General features: G+C 37.9%; 1 protein-coding gene across 3 annotated transcripts in view; it reads right to left on the bottom strand.

Moving 5' to 3' along the window:
* The window catches only part of SLC25A13 (solute carrier family 25 member 13), a 102,237-nt gene that overhangs the window by 63,016 nt on the left and 26,464 nt on the right, over positions 1–12,757 (bottom strand). For all 3 annotated transcript variants that reach the window (XM_027639375.1, XM_027639374.1, XM_027639373.1), the window contains 2 exons: positions 11,114–11,256; positions 4,397–4,512 (listed from right to left, as the gene is read on the bottom strand). In XM_027639375.1, the coding sequence (XP_027495176.1) occupies positions 4,397–4,512; positions 11,114–11,256 (259 nt within the window). The remainder of the gene's footprint in view (positions 1–4,396; positions 4,513–11,113; positions 11,257–12,757) is intronic.

Here is a 12,757-nt window from a genome sequence, read left to right on the forward strand (position 1 = left end):
TAGTGTTGCAAGTGGAATCATCATATCTAGGCAGTTGTCATTTATAAACCAACAAGTTTCACTGTATAGGTGAAACTGTGATGTGTAAGCTAACACATCACTAGCTACAAATGGTTTCTAAGCAATTTGAACCAGCAAGGGAAATTTCACTAATAAATACTGAATATTGCAGTTTATCAAGTGATCAAAGCTTACAGCCCCAGCAATTTATTTTGTTGGTTCAGATTTCGTTTTTACTTGCTTTACATGGTATTGACTGTACCACGCTGGGCATCACTAAGCTAGGTGTTGTGCAAGAAATAAAAAAAATTATAGATTCTATAAGAAGAACCAAGTCATATCAGCAATTACAGTGCAAAGCACAAAATAAATAACCCTCTGTAACAAAAGCAAGAGCTGCCTCACACAATCTGAACCTAATTCTTTGGTCATGAAAGCAATTATGAAACTCCTGTAATAATTCTTTGCATATTGAAAAAGTCTTACAGCATTATCATAGAGGAAAAAACTCTGAAGTTCATCACAATAGCTGTATAGCTATTTAAACCTCTGTTAAGAGCTAATCCTTTTAGAAAGTTTATAAACAAGTATTCAGGTAATTTAAGTATCAGATAAGCAAACAAGAATGCTTAGTAAGATGTATAATGTGTTTATCTAAGAACTGTACTAAAATAATTAATAACAGAAGCAGTGACCCACAATAGCTGCTGCCTGTATGTCAATAAAGTCTTGTTTAGAGACAAAAGTAGAATACATTACTCAATTCTGCAGTTGTTATGCTCAGCAAACAAAAACTTGGGGTTTGCATTCCCCATTTCCTTTGTGTTTTTGGTGGTGGTGGGGGGTTGTTATACTTTTTTTTTTTAAATTAAAGAACTGACATTCTACATCATACTCATATTTCTCAAAGCAGTGCAGCACAGAGCTTCAGATTGCATTAGAGGACCTTTAAAAAAGAAAACCAAAACTATAAAATCACATAGTATACCACAGCTACATTTCACTAAGAACAAGAGCAAGAATGTCTGGTGGAAAATTCTACTTTAAAACAAATCGGAATTAAAATCTCCAAAGCCAGATTCACGATGGTTAGCAGCACAGACTCAGGCAACCTCATCTCTTTTTGTTTCCTTTCTCTGTGAGCAAAACCAACATGGAAAATTGATATCAGACAAAGAAGGTTCCAGTTTGTGGATATCACTGCTGTGGTATACACTGCTCAGAACTGTTAGGTCCCATCTTTTCATTTACCCATTCAAAATTAAAGATGAAGGTTACGATGAGGTAGTTTTTAAACACTGACATTTTTATCCAACCATCTTGCCTTTTTTTAAATGCCATCTAGTAAAGAATTTCAAAGGGCTCAGCTTCTTTAATGAGGCATTAAAATACAGTCATACTACGAAAAAGCAACTCTACTAAGTCTCTTAAACCCCTGGACTTACATTATCAGCTTTTATGTGCCTGTCAACACTCAACAGCAAGAAGCAATGGTTTGCTCTTTGCCTCGAATTTAAAAGCCAGCTAAACTTCCTCTCACTTTCCTGCTGAGAGCTTTAACTCCTTGCAAACTGTCAAAGCTTTGACACTTCAGCAGCAGGTAAATCTAAGACATGATGCAACAGCCAGGTGTACTCTCAATCAAACACCGGCCACTAATTTACTAGTGGCTATTTAATTCACCTCAAAAAGCAATAAACTAGAAATACTTCCCCCCCCCTCCACATACCCACACTGCTTGCAGATCAGCCCTTTAAGTAGATATTAGCCCTGTCAAAGAACCAGGCACAGTTAACTTTCAACTTGAAAGAAGTGAAACATTTAAACTTGTAGAGATGTCAATGTATGGCCAAAATGCAAATGCATTTCCAATCCAGAAGCTAACGTAATAGTGCAGCGTTTTTCAAGAAAAGTACATGCAAAGCGTTAAATACTAGAACTTCTTTACCCAGAACATTTCTCTGAATATCCACAGCCTGGATGTGGCATTCAGTGTAAAAGCTCATTGACATAAAGCCCATTATTAATTCATTTTACAAAGGTACCAAGCTAAGTGCAGCTGTGGAAGAATAAGATTTGGACAATTTGCTTAGTAGAAAATGTGAAGTTCACAGCTGAGAAGGCCTATATTCTGTTTGGTATAAGCTAAAATATTTACACCATTATTTTACTGTACAGAAAAACAGTGACTGCACAGATAAGCCATGCTGTTTCTTTACCAAAAAAATGAGATACAGACTTAAAATGAGATCCTTGATATACCACACTGAACAGCAGTATACTGAAAAAGATCCTTTCCCTTTTCTTCTGCTCTTTTCACACCATAATGCCACAGTATACAAAACCCCTATTTAAGTCTCCTAACCTTGATAAGGACTTGATCCCACTCTCATTCAGGTGAATGGAAAAAGATCTCTTAAATAACTTCAAAGATGCATGACTAAGGCACTGAGTGACAAAGCTACAGGACAGTATTTTAGTAATTTATTTATGAAAATATTAGGTGGTTTTTTTCACAATGCTATTTTTTTTAATTTTCAAAATACTTTTTTTTTTCCTTGTGACAGGAAAAAAGATAGCTTTGTCTAAAGATCAACCATTTCTGCTGAGAATGCACAACACTGAGACGGCTCTCCCACTCCCCTCACTCCAGGCATTTGCTGGGGTAGCAGCCACAAGGTACTATACAGAAGTTACAAATACATTTATGGTTTCAAAGGGGGAGACGAATGAATTAAAAGAAAGCTATCTGAGGTTCTGCCAATGTTGGCTTGTCTCCTTTTTTCAAATATCTTAAATACAGCCTGGCATGGGATTTTCTCTCATCACTAGAAGGACTTCAATGGACTTCAAATGCCAAACAAATCCTTTGATTCACTGTGTCAAACCCCAAGGGAAGCACTTGACAGCAGGAAATATATGAACAAGAATGTCAAGAGTTAAAAAGTTAAGTCGCACTGATTCAGCATTCAGATCAAACGACTACAGTTATTCCAAGATTATTAATGAGTACTCCAAGCAACCGGAGGCTCTGACGCAGACAAGAACCTGCACATCACAGGCATTCCAGGAACCCTGGCTTGTCTTCTCTGGAACAAAACCTTAGCAAAATGCACACTCCCTCCTGCTTTAAAAGCATGGTATCTCTCATTGCCTCTCTGTCCACAAACACAAGACTGAAAGCCACAAAATACTTCCTTCATCAAGGTTATGATCTGCAGAAATTTTTCCTGGAATTCTTGCAAATCTCTTAGCATCTGTAGTAAATTTTAAAACATTGCACACAAAAAGTCTTTCACAATCTCAACAGACAACCGAAGTAATGAAAAAACAAAACAGACACAAGAAGAAACAGCAAGTCTTCTCACCTGCTGCAACTTCAAATACAGATTTTTGGAGATGGTAGAACTAATACAATGATGCTTCAACCAATGATAACAGAACCTTGTTAATTCAAATGGAAAGGGAAGGGCTTTTTTAACTGAGCATAAAACATGGGTGGGGAATATTAGGAAAAGACAATGGATGTGTGAACCATATATTTCAGAAAGACAGGGTCAACACCATCCAATTTTCGTTTTTCTTAAAACTGTCTAACAACCAATTAATAAAACTTGATACACAGGGATAACCATGTCCAAATGTAGATTAGAAATAGCAATTTTATACAGTTTAGGTACTTAGCAAAATAATCCCCAATACTTTTTGAAGAGCAAACTCAACAGCAGAAGTTATTAAAACTGCTAATTTCTGAATCCTTTTTCCAGATAGAATGGCAGGTGGCAGATATTCCCACAGATATCAAAAGCCATCTCTAGGGTATCTAGAAATAAACAGTCTCCCTAATAAAGTTTTTAACTGGCCTGAATATTTTTCATGTTATCAGTGCAAACACCACACTTCCAACGCAACCTGAATTTGGTGGGGTGGGGCAGCAAGGGGACATGTAATAAATAATTTATTACTGTAAAATCTCATCGAATAAATGTTTAAGCTTTAAAATTCAGTCATCTTGAAATACAGCCAATTTAAACAAAAAATAATTCAGGATAATTTTAGACCCAACATTCACCCAAGTCTTCTGGAAACTTTCCTGTGGTTTTACAATCATTTCCTCTAGTCACCTTTCACTGCTCTTCTGAAGACCTGTACAAGCATGTTGGGGAAGAGAAAAAGAGAAGTGACCAGTTCTCCAGAGAAAACCATGATAATTACCATGACCTTGGCTTCATACTGTGCATACATAAATGATTAAAAGAATTCAGACATAAAACTGCTTGGCACTAGTGTAGTTCCACTGCCAATCACTGCATCTCCTACAGTAAATAGAAGGTGAAATAGTTTGGCATAGGTAGAGATTTTTACATTAGGAATGTATATTTAAGAACAATCTTACCAAAAGTAACTTCTCCTTTGCCAGTCTTGTCAAATAGCTGAAAGGCTACTATGAACAATGCATCTGGAGCACACAGGACTGATTCAAATGCCACAAACTCTTGAAAGGATATCAACCTAAGGGATGAAGTAAAAAGCAAGAGCTATGAAACCACTTGCTTGCAGAATACTGAAATACAATATAACATACATTATACAAAAGAAATAAGATCACAACCAAAATGTGTACAAACTGTTATCAATAGGGATTAAAATGGAACCTATCCTCAATGCTTTCAGGAAGCTTTTATATCACTAGACGGAAATGTCTGTTAGACAAGGAATTATTACTCTCAGCAAGTCACAACAGAACATAAGCAAAACACTCAACGTGGCTACTCACCTCAGCTTTAATGTCTAACTGAACTGCCCTCTGGGGGAGCCTGCCTCTCTCCACTGGCAAGACAGAGGTAATAAAGACATGAGTAACTTCCCTCAAGACTCAGTACTTAGGGCTTTTGTAAAGCAAATCCATTCAAGACCTACATGCTGCCACTCACTTCAGAAGGAACCGATCGAATGCGTTATCTGTTTGCTAGCAACTTATTAGTCATCCATCACAGCCCTCCAGTCCTGCGTGTTGAATCATTAATTTCAAGTAATAGTCTGCATGTTGTTCCTTAGCCCAAGAGCAGCTTATTCAAATTCATCATTACAGCCAGGTTCCCTATATGCAAGCACAGTAGCAGAGCACAGATAAAAGCAGAGATGCCCTTCCTTAAGTTAGTTCATAAACAGAAACACTTAATTAGACAACCTGGCATTGTTTCCAGCAGTAGATTTGATACAGCAAAGACCTTGAGCTGTTCTAATTTCCCTGGGTCACACCCAAGAGTTCAAATGGAGATCAGACTCCTACTCTTAAAGAGGCAAAGGCCAACCATTCTTCTGTTTTGCTACTTCTTTAATGTCTAGGTTGTACAGCTTAAAATCATCTTCAAATGTGTGGCTGCAGGGCCTGCTGGCAGTCTGGGAGACTTAAGATTGCCCTCTCTCAGGCTGCTGTATGTCACTGTAGCCAGCGTGTAGCTTTAATGAGTTCACATGGCAGCACCTGGAGAACAAAGATTTATTTCTGAGAAGCACAAAATTTAGTGTACCAAATGTCAAGAAACACACAAAACCCCTTAGGACTTTGACTCAAAACAATAATGCAGCCAGTTCAATGAAAACTTATACTCAGCATGCAGTAACAGTGAAGAACCGAAGGCTTCAACAGGTTGGAAAAGACATTCGTTCCATCAAGTTATGATGACCCATGACTATACAGCAATTTCCAGTCACCCTGTCTTAAAGGAATTAATTTCAAGTCACACAGAAGTGTGCTTGCTGCATCTCAGCAGCCAAACATCCACTGGGTAAGAAAAGCTGACTTTCATGAGGAACATAAAAACACGAGACGATGAACAAAAGAGGACATTTTTTTAAAAGCACAGTACAGAGAAGGCCTAAAAGCTGTTCCACGTTACCTCCCTGAATATATATGCATAAATAAAAGTAAAGGAAATGTAGAGTTTAACAATTAACTCTGAGAACTTGCCACCATAGGTTATTACGTAGTGAGAGAAGTAAATAAAAAGAAACCTCCTCAGGTATTCTTAAGATTAAACTCACAATTGACAATGCCAGCAAACATATAAGCAGGCCTTAGGCTTTACTGGCAAAGAAGCCAGTGACTTATTACATATGCACATTTTAGCACACGGGAAGCCATGGAATGGTTTACTTTAAACTCCTTGGGAACTCTCAGTACTCCTCCCTGTTAGACACAGAATACACAGATACTCAGCCTTTAAAAGAAAGAAAACTTCCATCTCTTCTTAACTAATTTTTTTCAAAAGTAACATTTCCTTCAATTTTAAAACAATTTATCACAACCTATTTACGCATATTTACTGTTACAATGTGACTTACAGTCTATAAAAGGTCATTATTAGTCATTATTATTGGTTACATACCTGACAGAACAGTAAAAAGATGCAAAGCACTGAGTTCTGTCCCAAAGATTATAATGCACACACAGAGAAAGAACAGAACAGAACAGACAGCAGGTGACAAGACTCTAGAACAGGATTGTTTAGAATTATAAATGCACAATCTTTGTCAACACCATTATGGTAAAGCTGTTTTCTGTGTGAAACAACAACTAGTGCATGTCCTTACCAATGGATCCCAATACAGTGATGAGAACACAGAAAACAAATACAGCACCTATACCAGCAGAATCCCACCACCATGCTAAGAACACATTCTATGCTACTAGTCCTGGATTTGATTAAAACTCCATGTATTAACACTGCTACAAGATTTTATACTGGTAAGAGCACTCTTTTTCAGTACTTGGAAGCAATAATCCCCATATTAAGTCAGAATAGATGCTTAAAATAACCCTTTATCCATTTTTTAAAACAGTTATTCACAGTACTAGGAATATTAAAAGTGTACAAATTGTGTGGCTCTAGCCAGACTGTTAAAGAAGAGACATTAATATCTGCTGTGCCAGCTGAATTCAAATTAACCCAATTTTTACATGTTAATTAAACCAGCTATTTTCTTCTTATTGTATTTTTGCTCCCTAAGTAGACTAGCCTGCTAGTGATTCCCAACAGATCTATTCTAACAACGACGTATTCATTTACTTCTATTATGACCATACAATACAGTAACTGAGCAGTAATTTTTCACAGTCAATTACACGTGTGATTCTTAATGCTTAAAGATGCTGAAATAATGTGTACTACATAGCCATATGCTCACTTCTCTATACTGCACAAGGGTAGTTGCCTGGGTAACACATTTTCTCTCCAGTTTAGCATCACCCTTTTGGGTTTACCATAGCCCGTCACTGAATAACATTAGGTGTCATTAAACAGCACATATTAACACGGACTTCAATATACTACTTAAGTAGTATATTTTATCTACCTAAACAAGTACTCATTTATGTTACAAAAGCAGAGAAAAACCCAGTGATTTTAACAGTACAAAGAGAGGAAGCTGAAATGTTTACAAAATTTTATTTCGGTTTTGAAGATATTCTACCCAAATGGTCAAAGTCTTCCTTTACCTTCACATCCTCATTATCAGTGTCAATACTGCATGATTTATTCAGGAAGACTCAGATCTTGATATTTTAAAAGCATCCACACACAAGAGCTTCAGTCCAAACACAACAACTGGGTATAGTGCAGCAAACCCACTATTTTACTGCTCTCTCCTTTCTTCCATGCTGCTTCTTTTGATGCTCACGCCCGTGGTATCCGGACACCACACAGACATGATGCATTCCCACTTGAGAAAGTCCGCATATAGCCATGCAAAGAAAAAAAGCCACTACCCACTGTAATAATACATACAAATGCAATGATGAACAGTTTTCTTCAGAAATCAATGCATATGTTTTTACTGTATCAGCAATTTAAACACGGTAACATAATGGGACACAAATTGAAGCTACATCTATTATTTTACACTCCAAGCTAGGTAAACTAAGTATAGTGCAAATTGGTCCGTTAGAGGATAAATTTATACCCAATAATAATGAAAAATGCTGGCATTTCCAAGTGTTATCTTTGAATACTTTGTCCTTTCTAAAAATAAAGCAATGGTATTTCTCAGTAAAGTGTTAGTTACTACAGTCCAAACAGAGACATGCAGTAAATACTTATTTTGTTAGAGACATGTTTAAAAGTAAAACAAAAAATTGCAAAACAATGTTACAGTAGGCAGGACAGAAAATGCTTGGCCTGTTGTTGGCGGGCCTTGAGAAAGCCACTGTATTCTGGGGGAATTTCTGATCCAGCTGAAGCCAAATAAAGCATAGTTTTAAACTAAGATTAGCAATGAGAGGCTTAAGGCCAGGAACCAGTCAAGGCTCTTCAGTCTGTTTCATACAAACAACCACGCAATATAACACTTAAAAACCCCTGTGTTATTACCAATCAACTACTTTGAAAGGTTCATCTGGACATCGCCAAGGTAACTATTTCCTTTTCTTAGAGGAAACCTTAAAATCATGCCTTCAGAAGAGAACAGCAGGAAAGCCTACCTCCAAATAAACCTCTGCCCTGACTTAAGATGGAGGCAAAACTTGCTCCCATGGCAACAGATATTCACTGAATGACAGAATATGCTTTAAGAGGTCTTGTACCTTTGTCACAACAACAGCAGCTCCTGTAGATACGCTCAAATCCTTAATCTCTGGCAATGCAGGAATTGTGCTAAAGCTACATGAGATTTTGCCTACAGTACACTGTGGGATTGTATGTAAGAGTTGCTGTTCTTTCCACTTTACACTCAGAACTTCTTCAGCTCTGGGGTAAGCAATTCTTTGCCCATTTATATGCTCTGCTCATGAGTCAGAAGCTGTTGAGCTGTCCGTCTTTCACCCGTGTGACTTACCAAGTTCAGTATTCCACACTGATTACACTTGGTACCTCTACCCATCTTCTCACCAAAACAAGAAGAAATTGAAAAGCATTCTAAAGAATGCAAGGAACAGCCCTTGTGATCCTGGCTCAGATCCTTTTAGTGACAAGTGGTCATGGTCACCAGTCATGAACAACAGCTGCTTCTTCAGAGCAAACCGGGGATCCAAGACAGTGGATAAAACACTTCTAGAAATATCCTAGCAGTATTCTCAGAACTAAACTACTTTTAGCCACTAACACTGTAACAAAATTTTGCCATTGCCCTTGCAAGATACTTTCTATTTTATACTAAAGCTAAATTATTGAACATACTCTCATGACCTTGAACATGTGTAAGTCTCTAAGCACCGACAAGCCTACTAAATATGAACACTAACAAAAGCAGTTTTGTGCTTCACTTTAAAAACTGGGAGCTCTGGCCTGCCAAGTTGGAAAGCATTCAAAAGGAGAAGACCAATACATCCTCTAGGAGGATGTCCTCCTAGATGTTCTCACCTCTAGGAGATTTCATGCCAGGAACCAAAAAGCAACTGGCCCTTGTCTCAGATGATCACTCTGTCAATTACATTATACACCACAGGAACAAGATGCAAATGCAGATTAAATAGATGGATGCCAATCACTTTCCAAACTTTCTCCATTCTTTCATGTATTAGTGTAGCAGCTAAATAAAAAGACAGCCTGAACATCAGAAGAGACTCTCCAAAGACACATTAGGAACACGCAGTCCTCCCCTGTCACTGCACAGTGTGGATTACAGAAACAATCCTTGCCCATAGCAGAAAGCAGCAATTAGAAGCCTCAATACTCCACCACAAAACTCCCACAAGATCATGCCAAGTTATGAAATCCCAACTTGTCAACAAGTTCACATAGGTTACAGTTTTACATTTTGTTCTTCCTGACACCAGCTTCTGTTTGTGAGGGAGATCCAAATCACAAGGTATGGATTATGCTCTCAATCTTCTTATTACAAAACGGATTTGAAGCCATGTAATTTGGAAAATGACATTTTTGCAGGCATCAAACCAAGGGAAGAAATCTGAGAAATGCTTAATGTTTTCAGTCAAACATTACCTGAAGCCACTGTTTTCTTGATGCAATCAATGTTACCAACATAACCTTTTTCAGAATTCTTTTGCTAGAGTAACAATCACCACTCTAACTCATCTGCAAGGTTTAAGGTGCCCAGCTGCCAGATACATGGAACCGGCTGAGCAGAAAAGAGAGCACAGAAACTACTGCAGAAGTTCTCAGTTATCCCTAAGAAGCCTGCATTCTCTAGTCATACTTTATTTATCTCACATTTTACTCTCTGCAACCACTGATATGAGTCATGCCTGAAGTTTTCTGGTTTCTAAAAATGCCACTACTAGACACTTTAAGTCCACAGCTAATTATTCTAAAGTTTCTCTAAGGATACTTTAAAGGGAGGGTTCAAAAAATGCATTCATATGGGTGAAGAGACAGCTTGCCTGGGCAAGTACCAAAAGCAAAAGCTAAGATTTCATTTAAGTAGAGGGAGGAAGATGGAGGGGTAGCTGATCTTGCCCATTGGCAAAGTCAGCCTTTCAAATGCAAACCATGTGCAACCAACTTCACTGCTGTCTTCCCAAGTCTGCAGAGTGACTCTCTAAATACCTTAGATGCTCCTCCTCCCTCTTGAAGGAAAAAAACAGCAGCAAAAAAACCTTTAACAGAGCCATGGCAAAATAAAGCACGGTAACTTTTTCTAGGATCTCTTCCTACACCATCTAAACTTATTTTAGATTGCAATTTGGATGTGTTTGTGACAGATACATAAAGTAAACAGAGACAGAAAGACTCATGGAAGGAAAGAAAAGCAGGAGTTAGGGGAGCCATCCAACAAACATGAAAGGTTCCGTGAATTAAAAATACACAGTAGACAGAAAATGGTTTGCGCCGCTAAATGGTAGGTGCTGTTGAAAACATTGTTTCTACTCTTGATACTTAGAAGATACTGTATTCCTTTATGCATCTGCGGGGGGGGGGGGGGGCAGGGAAGTGAAAAACAAAACACCATCCTTCAGGGATTAGACTTCTCAGAGAATGGTTTTGAATTTTAAAAATGAACAAAGAAAAACAGAAAAAGAAAAATAAACCAATCAACTACAAAAAAAAAAGAAGCAAAACAAAAAAATAAATCCAAAACCAAGCAAACAAAAAAGAATTCAAACAAAAAACCCTCACCTAAACAAACAAAAACAAAATCACAAAAAAACACTTACCCATCTTTTGTCTGATCCACCACACCTGCAAGGAGCTGTACAGTGCTTGCATTAGGCAAACCATCTCCAATTATCTTCAGGTATCGGGTGACAAAGTCATGAGGAGACATGAAGAATTCTCCATTCTTCTCCACACTTGCATACTGTTTAAAGAATACAACATTTAGTGCCTCAATACATCCTTCTCCAGGCTTTTATTACCACCACCCATGGTTTCCAGTCAGGAGGAGGCCTATGTTACAGGAGATGATAGTTCTGCTCCAAAGAACCTACAACCTAGATGCAAACAAGGTCTAGAAAAAGGAGGAAACACTCAGGCAGCTGAAGACTTGGCTTCCTAGCCAAAGAATCGCAAATATATGATTTTTTGGTTATCACGTCAACAATTTCTCCATGGTAGACTAGAAATGCTCCAGTATCGAATACTTCTTTTGAAGTAGAACAAGAAGCACACACACATTTTCAAGCATTGTATGTGGAATCTCAGGCCCACTGAAACTCTGACATCAACAGGATACTCTGGCATATCTTATTTATCTGAAATGACTCCTGTATGCAGTCACTACTCCAGGATAAGGCAGGGTTACAGCCGCGAAATGCCAGTGGAGCAAATGATCCCACAAGAGCGTCCACCTGGGGGTGCTGTTTTGAAGAACTCCACCTCACCACCTCCAGCCACAGCTGGTCCCTAAGGAAAGGAGAATCCACAGATACTCCTCTTTGGTTGAAGTGCTGAAAGGAAGCCAAAGAATAGAATTTACAGAAAAATGTAAAGAAAACAAGAACTTTGACAGTTCAGCACACTAAGAAAAAAGAAAAGAGGTCTAACACCTTACCAAACACCACTGGCATAAATTACTCCTGCTTTGCACCACACTTACTGGCATACTACTCCAGAAAACAGCTATTGACTGACCTAAGCATATTTAGTCCAAAGGGAAGCCTCCAGTAACATGTTACAAACAAAAGTAATACTAATACTTCTGAAGATAATACCTAAATAAATAAATACAATTCCCTTTGTTACCACCCCTACACTGATTCCTAGGTCATCCCTCAAATTTTAAAGCCCTCGTTTTCTGCAGAAGGTTAAATTTGAAATCAACTCTAAATATGTATTTCTAGTAAAGAAAAAGGATAAGGACAACAATTAAGAGGAAGAAAATGAAGAGGCACTTGCAGAACCACGTGTTAGCTTTAAAAGGAAACAGGTCTGTCTTGGGATAACAAATGTACACTGAGAACAGGAAAGAAACTGCTAATTTCTCTTTTCTTTCTTTTTTTTTTAAGGCAAGGTAGGATGATAAACCATTGTTGCAGCTCCCCATAGAGCATTATCCACAGTAAAGTAATAAATAAATTAGATGCCTACTGCTATTTTGTAGTGTACTTCAAAGACATGTTTTCTTTCACATTACTATGGCTCTGCTAAGGGACGAAAACTGCCAGTTTTCATTTCTTACCGGTGCCTGCAGCATACCGTTATACCTGCTGTAGGCATATAACTCTCAGAGGGATGCCAAAGTGTAACAGTAAGTAGATTATTTTCTTCTAGTGCTATATAAATACCATTTTCAGGTACAACAATATCTTCAAGAAACAAGGCTTCAGAGAATCAAGCTCAAACAAAACATAACTTGCTTT

Source organism: Corapipo altera, unplaced genomic scaffold, assembly GCF_003945725.1.
Source record: "Corapipo altera isolate COAL_440 unplaced genomic scaffold, ASM394572v1 44, whole genome shotgun sequence".
Classification (NCBI taxonomy): domain Eukaryota; kingdom Metazoa; phylum Chordata; class Aves; order Passeriformes; family Pipridae; genus Corapipo; species Corapipo altera.